We start from the raw sequence: 16,025 nt of genomic DNA on the forward strand, positions 1-16,025 counted from the left end.
AGCAATAAAACTCAAACTTTTCAGTAAGGTACAAAGTTTTATTCTTGAAGAAGGTGAAGGTGCAGCAGTTACATCATGTGTTGAACTTGAATCTGTTCTCTGGGGTCCAAAACCTTTTAGATTTAATCAATTTGCTATTAAAAACATGCCTGCAGGTTTTTGTCTTTATTTTACTTTTGGTAAAAGGTGGATTTTGTACTAACAGTCTCTAATAAATGATATTTCTTGATATGATTTTCATGTTAGAGTATTAATGTTAAAATGTTGGGGGTTGGTTATAATGAATAGGAGCTGTTCATGACAGAAATGCTTAAATGCTGCATGTTTGAACTGAATTGAAATGAAAATGTTTAATCTGTTTTTTAAATCAGACTGAAGATCAACTGTCACCTCTTTTACAAAACATTAAAACATGAAATGATTGATTTAATTATAAAATGGAGCCGGTTGAAAATAAGGCTTTGAGTGTTTAAAGATGGTTCTCATTTGCCCTGTTTGGTTCTGCAACAAAAAAAGGAAATGTAATAAAAAAGCAAAGTAGCAAAAGAAAATCTACTGGAAAGAGCAATGGAGTTCAGGATAAACACCATCATGTCTGAGTAAGGTTACACAATCCAACTTCAAGGATGTATTTGGTGTGAAACCCAGAAAAATCTATGAGCTGCATCAAACTCAGCCCCTTTTTTTTTTTTTAACTTTGCACTCAAGTCTGCCCAAAAACGTTGTGTTGGTTTTTGAATTTTGCAAGCTCAGGCAGCATTTGCATGATTGGAAATCAAGCAAAGCCTTTTAGGAGCATTAAAAATGCTGGCTTGAAACCACTCGTGCATTCACATCATGTTTTACTTCATGTTTTGTTCACCCCTCTGCAGAACAGTAAAACAACATAGTTGAGGGGTCTTTTTTGCTGCTGCTGCTTTGGTTTGTAGTCTACCTAACAGTCCTAAAATCAACCGTTTAACATGCCATGCAGGAGGTTCTCTGTTTTACCGCTGTGCAAACATTGGTATTACTTTAAGGGGAGTTGCTTCTTTGTCTTTTTCTTTTTACTGCAGGCTGAATTAACCATGTTGTAAGCAAGCATATTTGTTTTTACTCTGTAAGAATCTAACCAATTGCCATAGCAACAGGTTTGGCATCATAATACCTCAAGTCATTCAAAGGTATAGAGGTTTACAGGACACTATGCTAACAACTTTGCATTACACAAACTCTCCGTATTTTTTTTCAAATGCAAAATGTTTTTAACATAAAAAAATGGCGTTATGAACTTTTAAAAAACTTTGACAATCTAAATCATATTCAGATATCAGCAGAATGCAAAAGGTTTATATTTCACTCTTTACCTAATACAATGTCCATCAATCTTATGCCTGGTCTTCACTTTTCCACGTAATGTTATGAACTGATGAAGAAAAAAAATCTGCATTTGTGATCTGGGATTCCAGTCAAAAACGTTGTAGTACCTCAGTTGTGCCAGTAGGAGGCAATAATATCAACATTAACACATCCAAATTCAAGCCATCCTTTGCTTTGACACTGGCTACCCTTTGCTCTCAGTCTTACAACGTTTTGAGTTCCATTTGAAGTTTATAAGAAAGAAATATTAGAGAGGATAGAGGAGATTTTAGGAATTCTAATGAATTAGATTCTAATGGAGATTTTAGGAATTTTTTCAGTGGAAAAAATTCCTAAAATTCCAAATCCAGAACTGCTGACAGTTGTAGATTTGAACTACCAGAACAGTTGAACATCATCTTTTTGCCAAATATCGGTGTTGGTATTGATGGGGCCTCAACGTTTATCCAATATTTTAAGTTCCACAAAATATATGAAGCAACTGTCAGTAATCAATGGTAGTGAAATGTTTGATTATTAACAGAAAAAGTGAGAAAACATGTACTCTGATTTTTCGAAGGTCATCTGACTATCACTTGTAGTAATATAACCTCTGTCATAATGTGCAGCCTCTCGTGTGAATCCACTCAGAATTGTCTAAAACATCATCATTGTGGACGGTAAGCCGGTTGGACACGAGGTCTGATGATCTCGTCTTGGCACTGATGTGTGACCTCCAGCCTGTGTAGAGCAGTCCTCTGGCCTACTTCAATCCCGGCCAGCCCCTCTCACCACAGGACGCATCTCCAGTGAAGGACAGCGGTGACGGAGCGTACAGGTCCGAGTCAGTATCCGACTCCCCTTCGGCTATGAACGGTCGGACCCTGGCGCAGATTGAGCGTCCGCCTACAGCTTCAGCCGCTGCACCGCCTCCTCCTCCTCCTGAGCCCGCAAAGAAAGACGGCCCAAAGAAGTCCTCTTTCGCCTGAGAGATGCTGAAGCCGCTGAAAGAGCGCTCCAGCTCCTCGTGGTCAACAGACGGGATGGAGAGGGAGGTGTCGCTCTCCACAGCCGTGGCATCGTGCTGACACCTGTGCCTCCTGTGGCGCCGCCTGCCCTGAGAGCTGCTCTCCCTGCCGCTCCCGCACGCGCCCGAGGATGACCTGTCATGTGTCGACGCGGGTGGTGGAGGCAGGCGGAAGACGGTGGGCGACTGGTCGCCGGCGGCTAAGACGGGCGAAGGGGTGTTGGCCATGCTGCTGCCCCAGGCAGGCTGGCTGAGAGGGTGCTGCAGCTGGTGCTGCCAGGAAGTGGAGGGGCGGCTGTTGCTGCCGGATGGAGTGCCAACCGGCTGCACCACGGACTGACCGAGTAAAGGATCTTTCTTTTCCAGAGACCTATCAGAACGGGAGACGTCTGCCATTGCAGAACATGTCTTGGCTTTCTTTTCCACCTTGGTCGCCTCGTCTTCGTCCTTCTCTTCCTTGGTCTCCTCCGGGCTGTGGTAAGGCGGTGCTGGGTACGGCTCCTTGGAGTTAAAAAAGGCCTCTGTTTCTGAATGAGTGATGCCCATGCGCTGCACATACACATTGACCAGGAAATCAAGTTTCCTGTCCATGCAGAAAACCTACAGGAAGAAGAAAAAAACAATACAAATATTACAACTCAGAATTGGAACAAGGTAACCAACAAATACCTTCTTAAAGGGGCAATGTGCCATACTCTAAAATGGCACATTGTCAAGTACCTATGTTACCTTCAGTTACAAAAATGCTGTAAATATCAAAAATTACTTATATCTGATTTTGTAATTTCATGGCTAGAAATTGGGCCTCTGTCTCTTTAAGAAGCTCCTGCTCTTTCTGACACTTTGCCTTCAGCATGTCATCACAGCAACATTCCTCCATAAAGTGTTAACAACGTTTTTACCAGTGCTTCATGGAGAACTAACTCGTATGATGAGAACAGCAGAGCAGTTCCACCATGTGTTTGCTGATTGCTGCTGCTGCTAGTCTGAGGAGTCGAATGGGGCAAGAGGAAGCTTGAGTGAAGCTCTAAGGAGGAGGAGCTTTGGGTAAATGGGCGGTGCATAGTAGGAGCTAGCGTTTAGGCAACCCTGAATGGTTGCGATGGGAGATTCAAGCATTCTCAAACATGGACCAAACTTTTTCCTTTTTCCCTTCTCTGGTGGGGGGCCGTAGTCAGTTTGTTACAGAAAAATTGTGACGATTGCAGGAGTGCCTAAATGTAAAAATGTGTTGTTTTCCAGAAAGCTCAATCAAATAACCCTCTCTGGGTTCTTCACAGAAAAAATCCAGGAAATAACACTATTTATGAAATAAATACCGTATTTTCCGGACTACAAGCCGCAACCCCAAAGTTTTCTAAAAAAAAAACCAGTAAACATACATATATAAGCCGCAGAGATATCTGTGGCTATGAGCCACAGATATCTCTGCCACTCCAGGTTTTCCACAATTTTGCAGGGTGAAAGAATCACCTGGCTTATTCCAAGAGACGAAAGTTGCAGCAGAGGGGGGTGGACACCCAAAATTTGAGTCATAACAGGTCAATTGAATATCACATTTATGACGGTTGAAAAAGAAAAAGTTGCCAAGTTTAGATTTAACTGAACTGATTACGGTATTTTCCAAACGGTAACTGTAACAGTAAAAGTGCTGATCCTTCGTGTTGCTACTAGCATGTGCTAAATGAAATGGGCCTTTTCTTCTTCTTCTTCTTCTTCTTCTTCTTCTTCTTCTTCTTGTTCTTTAGATTTCAACAGCAGCTTGCATCCATTATTGTTGCACTACTGCCATCTATTGGATCCTAATATCTATACCTCAAATTCTCATAATGATCCTAGTATTATTTAAAAAAACCGAAAAATCTTCTTTTTCCCCTCAGTGCTATTTAACTGATCAACAGCATTCTCAAATTTTAATTCCCTATTAAAACCTAATTCCGTTTTAATGGGNAATACAAATATTACAACTCAGAATTGGAACAAGGTAACCAACAAATACCTTCTTAAAGGGGCAATGTGCCATACTCTAAAATGGCACATTGTCAATGCTATTTAACTCATCAACAACATTCTCAAATTTCAATTTCCTATTAAAACCTAATTCCGTTTTAATGGGTGCTTTCTTCTTTCATTTCCAATTTTGACTTCCAATGATTCACTTCCTGCTAAAGAGCCCCCTGGTGGTTGAAGAAAAATCCACATATAAGCTGCACTGGGCTATAAGCCGCAAGGTTCAAAGCTTAGGAAAAAAGTAGCGGCTTATAGTCCAGAAAATACGGTATATGGAAAAAAAAATCTAAATGCTCTCTGGTATTGTTCAGGGAGCCGGACCAAATGTGGAGAGGGGCCGGATTCGGCCCGCGGGCCGTAGTTTGGGGACCACTGGTGTAGATGTTCTCTGAACTGGTGGACAGTTGGGACACGCCCACCTGTTTCTCCACTTTGACAAGTCGTCCCATCATGCTCTGGTCCTCCACTCCCTCTCCATCCACTTTGGATCCTTTACCAATGATCTGGTCAACTCTAGGGTTTAAAAAAACGTTTAGTCAGATGGGATAAAACAAACAATTCCATGTCAGCCAGAAAACTTCAGAAGTTTACCATTAAAAATGGTAAACTTCAATGGTAAAATGCAAAGATGTAAATGAGTCTGACATGAGAAAATGAAAAAAGAATTCTGTCTTCAAGCTCCACATAATTGACTGCGTTTTAAAAAGTAGTAGCTTTCAATGAAATGTGTGGATCCATGCATTATGAGACAAAGTATGAACAAAGCCTGAAAGACATAGTCAGTCTGAGGCCATAGTGCATCACTGGGCATGCCTCTGTGGTGCTGGTCATGCTTCATTTCCATTGCATCCTATGGGGGGAATCTATTCATCTGTCTCTCCGTTGGGAGAACAAGCATCTAGCACTTCAAACCCCTGTTGAGTGAGGCCATTGGCTCATTAACATATGTAAGTAGTAGTTTTAACTAATTGGTTTGTATCTCCTCCTCTTATTGGTGGCAGGTTGTTAAAGAGTATAATTTAACAAACAAAACTGTACATTTGACCTTATAAAAAAAATAAAAATAAAATTTGTTATCTTGTTAATGTAATGAGACAAATCAAGAGGCTGAAGCTCAAAAGGGGTTCAGTCAAAATGAAACTGCTCCAATATTTGAGCTATGGTACACAGAGGGTAAATGCTGATAAATGGTCTAAAGGTGCAGTCTATTAACCTAACCTAGGACCTTCAGTGGACTTCTTATGGCGCGGTGTTGTTGGGGGAGGGGGCCCCACAATCATATCTATCCTGGCAAGGCACACAGAGACGATATGAGGGCAATGCAAAGTGAAGCAACGTGTGAATCACATTAACTATGAAGAACAAGTTTCAATATATTCCTCTGACACACATGCACGCACACACACATGCGCGCGCGCACACACACACACACACACACAGGGACACAGTGAATCTGACTTGCTGCATGGATGAAGTGTAGGCATTTCACTGCTGGAATATATTTTTTGTGCATGTTAGACCTTCGGGGCGTCAGGATTTTGAGGAGGCTGATAAAACTGATACAAAACAAAAAGAAGACAATGTTACACTGGATACTTTTGTGAAGGAGTGAACTGTACTGTGGTGCTGGATAAAAGCTGCAGATATAGATCTGAATACAGCACATGTAGCTGGACAAATGAAACAGGCAGGTCAATGGCGCGTGTGTATCACAACATGTGTGTATCCGCCGTGAAGTCCAGATTTCAACCGTGTTCACACCAAGCCACCCCAGAGTAAAACATGTACTTGCCTGGACTGCAGGTTCTTAATGCGACACAGCATGTCCAGGTGGCCTGCAGAGTACTGCTCAATCACATCCATCACATCATAAGGCCGCAGACTCTCCTTGAACCTCCTCTTTGACACCAGGAACTTCATGACACTGTGGGGGATGACACCTTGTTTTCACAAACCACGTGAATTTATTTGCTATTCAAAATATCAATGTATTTAAAGTGACCAGCTTTAAAGGTGTGATTGGACTTTTGTTTGTGTTTGGCTGAAAGAAGCCATTTATTTCAAACATGAGAAAAACTAATCAGAGCAGAGACCACCAGGTTCAGACTGGGTTTTAGATGGACAGGGGTGAACTGGGAGGGACGTCAGGCTGGTGATAGGAATCTACCCATGTCTAATATTTAAGGCCAGCACTCTAATGTGTTAATATGTATCAATTAATCACATACATCTTAACACGTAAAAATTTTAAATTAAATTAATGACATTTATTTTTATCTACAAAAGTGAAGAGGCAGAACCCTTGTATTCGCTTGTTTCTAGTACGCCCGTAAATCTGTTGCACAAGAGACATCCGCAGACAACAAAGATGGAAAACAAAGGCGCTTTGATTGACACATTGAGGTTCATTTTTGCTTTAAAAGACAATCTGATGGAACGCTGGAGAAGACTGTTACTGTGTACAAGTTCTGCTAAAAGGAGCTGGCCTACGAAACTATTCAAGCATTAAATACTCAATGCTAAACATGTTGCAGCAGCACAAACGTCCCCAACACTGTCAGCATCGACAGCACACATTTCTAAAGAAGTACTTTTTCAAAAAAGCTACATGAATGATCACCCTTCTTGAAATCTGAACAGAACTAATTTGATGGCTAAATAACCTAAATATAACAGATTAAAAACAATAAACATCTTTGTTGTTTTGTTCATATTTATTCAAAAAAGTGAAAACGTTGCTTACTTTGTCAATATATGTTTTTTGACTAAAATGCAATTAATTGCTGATTAATGAATTACATATCTTGCCATTAACTCAATTTTTTTTAATATAATCCCACCACAACTACTATTAGCCTGTTTTGTTAGCATTAGTAAAAAGTCAAAATAAAATGCTATGGAAAGATAATCCTTACCAAATAGCCCTAACAGTAACCTTGAGTCCTGGAGGTAATTCCTGGGTGAAAAACTCACAGTGGCAGCTCTTATCATCACCGATTTCCTCTCCGGGGAGGCTCGCTTCTGGAAAGCAAAGACAAAAAGAGGGAATATTTTTACCTTTTCTTGCATGTGAACCACGAGCAACAGAAGCAAAGCGTGGTTCTTGCTTTTATCCTTACAGGTTACACTTTGGTGTTAAGCCAGTTAGCCTGCTGTAAATGCAATGAACGACCTTTGAGGAGAACCACAGAGTAAAGGATTGTGTGGAGCAGAATTGAAGGATAGAGCTGGAGTGATAAAGGAAGCTACTGAGACCTTTAATGACAATTACTCTCTTCCCGCCACCAGTTATTGGATTAGCACAGTCAGCATTGGATTTCACATGTTTAGCTTAGCCACTAGGCTAAGCTAAACATGCTAAAGGTGTCATAAAGGTGTCAAGACCTAACTGCAGAAATAAGTTGAAACTTTTGTGGTGAAAATGGGGCCTTTTTCATGCAAAATAAAGCAGGATTTTTGACTACAACATATCTGTGTGAGTTTGTCTTAATGCTTGACTTGAACCCGCTGTTAGCTTAGCCTCCGTTTGCTGGGGGGGGAAACAAGGTTCATAATTGTGTGTTTTCCAATATTGTGTAGAGGTATTAAAATCATACCATGCTCTCAGATATACTCATGCTTTACAGCCTTCAGTCAAAACAAGGAGAAAATAAATATAATAGAAAATTATAGAGGGGTTCAGGTCAAGTCAAATGTCAGCATGCAGTTTTCTTAGAAACGGGTAAAGCCAAATTTTTTCTTGTTTTTTTTTTTTATATATAGTTTCTCTGTAGAAGCCAACCAATAAAAATACTTCCAATATCTTACTTATTAAACCTTCAATTGCTGCAAAGAGAAAAAGAGGAGAGACATGAGGGGAAAAGATTTGTTATGGATTCTGTAGCTGGATGACAATGGTAGACAAATCTGTTGTAAACATGGATGCATGTGGATCCACTAAATAGTTTCTGATTCAGGTTTAAATTGCCTCTTCTGTCTAAATGACGATCAACTGGTTGGTATAAATTTACAAAACACTACACACTAAAGAAACTTACAGATTAAATCAGAGGTAAAAGCTCAAGCTATGTCATGGTGACTTGTCTAACCTGGAGAACTCTTCAGTCCAAAGTCTTCATCCTGCATTTCAATCAGCACTTTAACATGTCATGAGGTGAAAGAAGAAAACATACAGCTGATGAGAGTTGGTTCAAACTGTTCAACAGAAAATGTAAAGAGATGATGAAGAATCTTTCTAGATTTGTGGCACAGTGCCCTGAATGATGCATGGATGTAAAGTGTAGCAAACAGTCATTTTAGTCTTTAACCTGGAAAACATTTTTCTGAAGCTGTGAATTTTGAAAAATTACAGACCATCAAGCTTAAAATATAATTGAATAATATAATTAATATTTTATGTCTAATTTAAAGGAAGATGACTTTTTCTAATGGGGTTTCAGATCTAAACAGACAGAATATTGTAATCTATTAGCCATGTCCACAGCTTCCTGGTTTGAGCTGGAAAAACGCTGAACTGCTGTTGACTCTGATATGGCTGAACACTCAGGGCAGAAAGGCCAGTGGGGCGGCATGAGCGCTCAACGGAAAAAATTAAATACATTAAAATGGCAAATTTTCTCAGTAGTTTTTCTGCATGTCCATTCAATGGTTTTGTGACTTTTACAATCTAACATATACTATTAGTGATGTAATAATATAAAAAACCAGAGGAGCATCTGAATGGGTTTGGTGTTGTCTGGCCTCCACATGTTCTTCACCTGAACCAGTTCCTCCAACATCAGTTGCTGCATTTCCATTAACCATGAAACTGGGCAAACTGAAATTCTGAAAATAAATTTGCTTTGTGGGAACACGGCAATTTAATTTTTTCGATAAAGCATTTTCAGTAAGATCAAAACATTTTCTTCATATTGCAATGCATGTCATCAACATGTTACTACTGGGGAAAATCATGAAGGAGAAGACGACAGGAAGTGACAGTTTGTTTTTGTTTTTCAGACAGCGTGCAGCCGGCTCCACCAGCTCTCACAGCATCACGGTTCATAAAAAGTTGGGTGTCATTTGAACGTGTAGAATCCATAACTCTTCTGGAAAATTACCAATTTCTACAAATTCAAATTCTATTGAAGCGGAATTACCATTTCAACCAAACAGACCTACAGTCTATTGTTTCAACCGTGACATGGGATCAGTCACGCTTAACAGATAAAAAGTACCAATAACTTTTTGTCCCCTGATCTAAATAAAAATCACTGAAAATCATGCACACTATATTCATCTCAGCTGCACTTTAGCACTCTTTGTTATTCAGTTTTACTGCATTTTGTTTTCTTACCATCTGAGTTTTGGCGAGAGGCGCCGCCTCGGACTCTGCTCCAGCTCTTGGTGCTTTTGCTCGGGCTGGCTTCAGCGCCGTCTTCTGCCCCCGGAGAGGGGGCTTTCCCCTTAGTCACGGGGGCTTTGGAAGGACTGGGAAACACCTTGTCCTTCAGACTGGCTTTCCGACTACGCAGAGCAAGGAAGGAATATTCAATGAATGTGACTGAGTGATTGCTGTACATCATGCCCAAATGAAATCACAATATAAAATGTATTTATCTTTGTTGTTTTTTGTTTTTTGTTGCAAAACCTTTGATAAATTAGCACTTGCGATAATTTTTCTTACCTCAGAAGAAACTCAAAAAGGCCAAAGTCCTACAGCAGAAGAAGCCATGTCCACATACGAGCATAGTGGAGCATTGAGTGGGTCAGGCAAGCAGCAAGAAAGCTACAAGCAGGCATGCATGTGAAGCAAAGTTGCAGCTGTGGTCTCACTCTACGCAAAACAAAAAAAAAAGTGAACACTAATCATGCAAAAAATAAAAATAAATCACCCTGATACTGTATGCTCTGTCAGATACTCTGGAGCTGTTAGGCACTCAGCAGTGTGCAGCTGCCTGCTGTACAGAGTTTCACAACGGCTGATCTGGCAAAAAAAGTCAGCAAGCAAATTAACTGCAATAAAGACATTACTAAACAAAACCATAAATCAACAGTGGCAGGGACCTAAACAGGGGGTGAATATCTGCATGTTCTCTGAGGGGGGGAAAAACACGTGAAAGGTTGAGGGAGAGTAGCTTTTGATTCTTAAATACAGATCACTGACAGCATTTTTACATCCTATAATCATCTAGTCATCTAGTAATCTTGACCTAAAAACACGTGTGCTCATCATTGAGCCATCTTGGTTTAGCTTTAGTTCAAACAAAGAAGGAAACAAGGTGGGGAATGAAGGAAACACAAGAACTTGCAGTGCAGCTTGTTAGAATCTGTGCAGCAACTATACCTAAGAGTTCTTGGGCAGCACCCACAAAGTCTGTCTTTGTGTGCATTTTCACTACTGGAGTGGTGGGCAGTAGAGGAGACACAAAAAGATACAACAGCAGTGGAGACAGTCACAAAAACACCAGAGTGTGCCATAATATGATGCCAGTAACACTTTACTATAACCACAGTGTGAAATTCAATTTAATTCACTATCCTTTCTTAAATGGTTCTCATTATGTTCTTTTTTAATTATTCTTACATTCCATTCAACAAAATCAGAATTATCTAACTAAGGGGTTAGCTATGATAGAGTGTTACTACATCGTCAATTATTTCACATGTTTTCTTGACCAAAAACAGTGATGTACAGTTCAAGCGCAGCTCTTAAAGTGATCCAAAGAAATAGTACTGAGGCAATGCTGGAAGCTGGAGGGGCGGGGGTCAAAGAGCAGCTTCTTTGTGAATATTTAGGGTGGCCAGATGCCCCTCTTATGTGAGACTGAAAAACAGTTTAAAACCTTCTCATACAATTTCAGAAATGATCAACATTTTCCACCTTTCAGAAGCAACGCAGCAAGGTGACACTTACAAACAGCAATTTATTGAGGGGTGTCAGATTACAGAGGACTGCATACATGCCACGCGTTCTGGTTTTTGTTTGCTTTTTTTTTTTTAAATAAGGTGTTTTGCACCCACTCATAAAGGGAGATGATGAATTGTATTCACATCATGAAGAAGATGAGATTTCAGCAATGTTGTTAAATTCCCATGTTTGATCAGAGATTTCACAAACCAACAAACTCTATTTTACATGGTAATGTGTAATCACTGTGGAATAATTGAAGTTAACGGGAAGTTACCATTGGAATAAGAATCTCTTCTTCAAGGGAGAGTATAGCAAAGTAGCCTTCTAATTTAGCTTTAAGTTAAAAATCAAATGCTAACTGCAGCATTGCAAGCAGCTAGTCTGTAACCATATTCTAATAGGGCTAAAAAATCATTTGTATCTTGTCTCTCGCTGGTTTTATTTTATCAAGATCAAAAAGTTTGAAGTGGTGGGAACTTCTGTGTTTTGGTAACAAACTCTTGTCAGCTAGCTGACAACATCCAGAGGTCTTTACTAGTTGACTCTGCCTAACAACAGAGGCATCTGCTTCCTCTCTTCAAAATAAGTCGTAAACATGTAGATTCAACAAGGTGCCAAGCAGACGGCAGTGACAGTCATATCCGCAGCCCAATAAAAGGAGCTCAGTATTATTTTCAAACTACAGATAAAAAGTTGTTACCCATGATGCCATTTGTCTGTAACTGACAACATAACTGCTGCTTCAGCAGTAGCAGCTGAAGTCATTACCAAACTACAACACACTGTGGCGCTATTAGACAAATTTTTCTCAGACTTTCCTTGCCTTGTCTTGCTCATCCATCCTCCATACACAAAGTCTCACAGAGAGTTCGTTGGGATCTGGTCACCCTGTGAATATCTTGTAAAGCTGTGAGAGGCCAGAATGAGCTGATCTTTGAGCGAGAGAGCAAATGCAGCAAGACCATTCTTGAAGGAGGCACTTATCGCTCAGCCACGATCATGTCCGACACACACACACACACACACACGCACACACACACACACACACACACACACACACACACACACACACACACACACGCACACACCCATATACTTCGCACACTCCCCCCCCAAGAAGAGTGCCTCAGCAGCATCTAAGAGCCAAATTGAAGTGAAGCCAAAGGAAGGTGAAAGAGGAGAATAAAAGAATCATTTCACAGACCTGGGTGAGGTTTCTGCCTGAGAATCTTTCCTGTAAGGAGAAAAAGGCACAAACTATCAGCTGCAGCTTCTCTGCATTAGTAAATGATTGATCAGCATCACTCTATGATGTTAGGGTGGAGATTCTTTAGAACTACAAATGAAAAAACAAATGAAGAGGACACAAATTATTGGACCAGGGACATTTAATCTCCTGCAGTTACAGCACAACATGTGGATCTGCAAGAATTATTATTACTATTTTTTGAGAAAACATCTTTGTTTACAAATATAAAGAAAAACCTAAACGTGAAATAAAGTATGCCAGGAGTTCAACATTCATATCTGCTTACAGCATTTTGGTTTGTATTCTTGGAAAAAGTGAATAAGTATAGTCTGATGTAGTTAACCAAAACTATTAAAAAAATAAAATGAATACATAAATGGGTGACAATGAAAGAAATGTACATTTGTAAACATGAAATTTGCCAAATATCATAATTAGATTAATTGCCAGTCATCCAGCTGCATTCATATTCTTTCCATGAAAACCAAAAATAATATGCCCATACCTTAGTGAAAATTTTGTGTCAATATTACAAATAATAAAATAATTATTTTCAAAATGTTCCAGAATAAATGATGTCTCCTATGAAACCAGCAGGGGGCAGCAGTAGCTGCATGAGTTTTACCAGTTACAGATTCACTGATGGACATACAGGTGAAGTGGTGAAATGCTTAAAAACATTCACATACTGTGGCACAGCTGGTAGCACTGTTGCCTAGCAACAGGTTGTGAGTTTGAATCCCAGCCTGTGTTTACTGCATGGAGTTAGCATGTTGTCACTGTTCAAATGCTTTTCTCACAGTCCAGAAACATGACTGGCAGGTTAACATATATAATACATAAATCATATTCCTACCTGAATGACTTTCCCTTCAGATTCCTCAGCAGGTCCAGTTGATTCAGTGGTGGGATGATTCTAGGAACACAAAAATAGGATTGCATCATTCTGTTAAGATGGTTTAACCCATTTAAAATGGTTAAAGCTTGCCTTCAGGGTCCTTTCAAGCTTAACACATCAAATCTGGCATCTAACCATCACCCTTTCACCTCAAATTATGATTTAAGGTTAGAAGCAGCACCAGATATTTTCAACACACTGTGAAAGTCATAAATCTGTTGTGTGAAAGTGAAGCTAAATGCTTTTTTTGCTGAGTCATTGCAGCACTGGACATCAAATTAATTTCTCAAAGTGGCTGCAGGGAGAATCGTCTTTTAAAATGTCTTTCAGACAGATATCTCTGCCAAGGCTCCGCTGGGCAAACAGACAGCCACATCTGACCCCACAGAAAGACTGAATGGGAAAAGGATAGTCTGTGTTCTACTGTGCTTACAACACCAATAATGGTAGCAGAATGTGATACAGTAAAACAACAGGATTTCCAGAAAACGCTGAGTAAGCAAGCTGCGCTTGTAAGGCATCTCTTACCTATACATGGGAACAGCGACAGTCTGCTCGTAAAAATCCCAAGTGCACAGCAGATCTGTACGGGAGAGGTTAGTGGCATAAAACCTCCATGCAGCCTGCAGGGAAATAGTTTTACTTTAGCGTTCAATCGAAAGCAGAAAGCACAGAATTTGGTCTGAATATGTTGTGATGAACTCTTTACCTTTATCAAGCAAAATAATTAAGAATATTAATAATTTAAATTTCAACTTTATTTGGAGAAATAAATATTATATTGCAAAACAGGATTTGATTAAATCATATGAAGATGGTGGAGGCAATGCCATAGATTTTGATGTTATGAATGGAATGTTAAAAATAAAATGGCTTAAATTGTGTTTGCAGAATCTAAATTCTATTTGGTTTGTTATTCCCAGTATGGTCTTTAAAAACTTGGGTGGACTTGATTTCCTGTTAACATGTGATTTTGATCTTAGAAGATTACCAGTAAAACTTTCAGATTTCCATCAACTGGCTCTTTTGTATTGGAAGTTCATCTTCAAACACAACTTCACTCAACATAACACTCCAATATGGAACAATAGATATATATTGATCAATAGAAAATCCTTTTTTTTATCAAGAATTGGTTTTGTAAAGGTGTGTGGGCTGTTGCTCACTTTTTGGATGCAAATGGTAACATATTATAGCATTCTGAGTTTTATGATACATTTCAATTATATTGTACCCAGGCAAAATACAAAAAAATCGTTAAAGCCTTCCCTCGTCAGCTTGTATCCATGGTCAGACAAGATTTAATGTATTTTAAGGTTTGTCCTCGTTTAAGGATTCTTTTGATTGAAAATGTTGATTTTTGTGACAACAAATGCAATAATAAGTTTATAAGAAGCTGTTTATCCAGTTATTGTGCCACGGATGTGCTTAAAAGAGAGTATATCTTTAGAGACTTTAACAAAGAACAAATTTAAAAGATTAGATCAAAATATTTATGTCTTCCACTTCCTTCCAAAACAAAAGATATACAATTTAAAATTTTAAACAAAATTTATCCAACTAACAACTTCCTGAGGCACAGGTTTAAAATGGATGTAGATAAGTGTGGATTCTGTGAAAAAGTTACTGAAGATTTGAATAACCTGTTTTTCACGTGTGAAATAGTTCAGTCTTTTTGGCAAGATCTTCATCAGTTTATTCTCAGCCATGGTATACAATTAGCAGATATAACCATACAAGATGTTAAATTTGGTATTTTCATCAATGAGCACTTCATTGACTATGGAATAAATAATGTTTTATTGTTAGCTAAATTTCATATACACAAATGTCGCTTTTCTAAAACCATTCCTAACTGTAGACGGTGGATGAATGATTTAAACTTGTTTTATAAATCTTTATGTCTAGTAAAGTCAAAAAATGCGTTTAAGCTGTCCAATTTTTTGAAAAGTTTTATACTTTAATATGCTGCCCTGTTGTATGTTTTTTTATTTTTCATTTTGTTTTGTATCATTTCTGTCTTTATTTATTTATTTATTTATTCTTTTTCTCTTTTCCAGTTGTTGTTTGGCTCTGTTGACACTGTGTTCTGTGATCTTATGATGTATACATTGCGGTACCTTTATGGAGCTGATTGTATATGTTTATATAATAACAATAAAAAAAGAAAAAAAAATTGTTGTGATGAAGCTTTTCTTTAACTCATACCTGGATGAGGCCTGCTGCAGGGTTACGGCGCTTCTCAAAGTGTTTCTGCCTGTGCTGCTCCTGAACTTTGAGGGCAAAGCCAGAGCCCAGGATGCCCTAATAAGAAAAAGGTAGAGTTTAATCTGAAAGAGAAAGTACGTTACACCCTGAAATAATCAGCTGTACTCCTCAAAAACATGTCAGACCTTCAGTACGTTGAAAATTTAGTCACACAGTCTGTGTGGTGCACCTAAAAAATGCCACCACAGTATTTTTATTATTTTTTTTATCATTTTGAAATATTTTTATGTATAATTTATTGTATTTTCTAAAACAATTAACAAATTACATTTTATTTGCAGTTCGGCATGTTAATCTGCCTGTATTTATAGTGCTTTCCTGAGGTGGGGACGGGAGCGGTAAT

At 38.9% G+C, this 16,025-nt stretch overlaps 1 protein-coding gene across 1 annotated transcript in view; it reads right to left on the bottom strand.

Moving 5' to 3' along the window:
* Window positions 1-680: 680 nt before the first annotated feature.
* Window positions 681-16,025, bottom strand: part of LOC103131992 (potassium voltage-gated channel subfamily KQT member 2-like) — a 24,312-nt gene continuing 8,967 nt past the window's right edge. Inside the window, exons 8-16 of the mRNA XM_016667082.1 lie at window positions 12,472-12,501; window positions 9,711-9,880; window positions 8,464-8,511; window positions 8,183-8,200; window positions 7,291-7,396; window positions 6,168-6,299; window positions 5,594-5,662; window positions 4,795-4,888; window positions 681-2,965 (exon numbers count right to left, since the gene is read on the bottom strand). Of these exons, the coding sequence (XP_016522568.1) occupies window positions 2,102-2,965; window positions 4,795-4,888; window positions 5,594-5,662; window positions 6,168-6,299; window positions 7,291-7,396; window positions 8,183-8,200; window positions 8,464-8,511; window positions 9,711-9,880; window positions 12,472-12,501 (1,531 nt within the window). The 3' untranslated portion in view covers window positions 681-2,101. The remainder of the gene's footprint in view (window positions 2,966-4,794; window positions 4,889-5,593; window positions 5,663-6,167; window positions 6,300-7,290; window positions 7,397-8,182; window positions 8,201-8,463; window positions 8,512-9,710; window positions 9,881-12,471; window positions 12,502-16,025) is intronic.

The sequence above is a fragment of the Poecilia formosa genome, unplaced genomic scaffold, assembly GCF_000485575.1.
Source record: "Poecilia formosa unplaced genomic scaffold, Poecilia_formosa-5.1.2 Scaffold894, whole genome shotgun sequence".
NCBI classification, from domain to species: Eukaryota; Metazoa; Chordata; class Actinopteri; order Cyprinodontiformes; family Poeciliidae; genus Poecilia; species Poecilia formosa.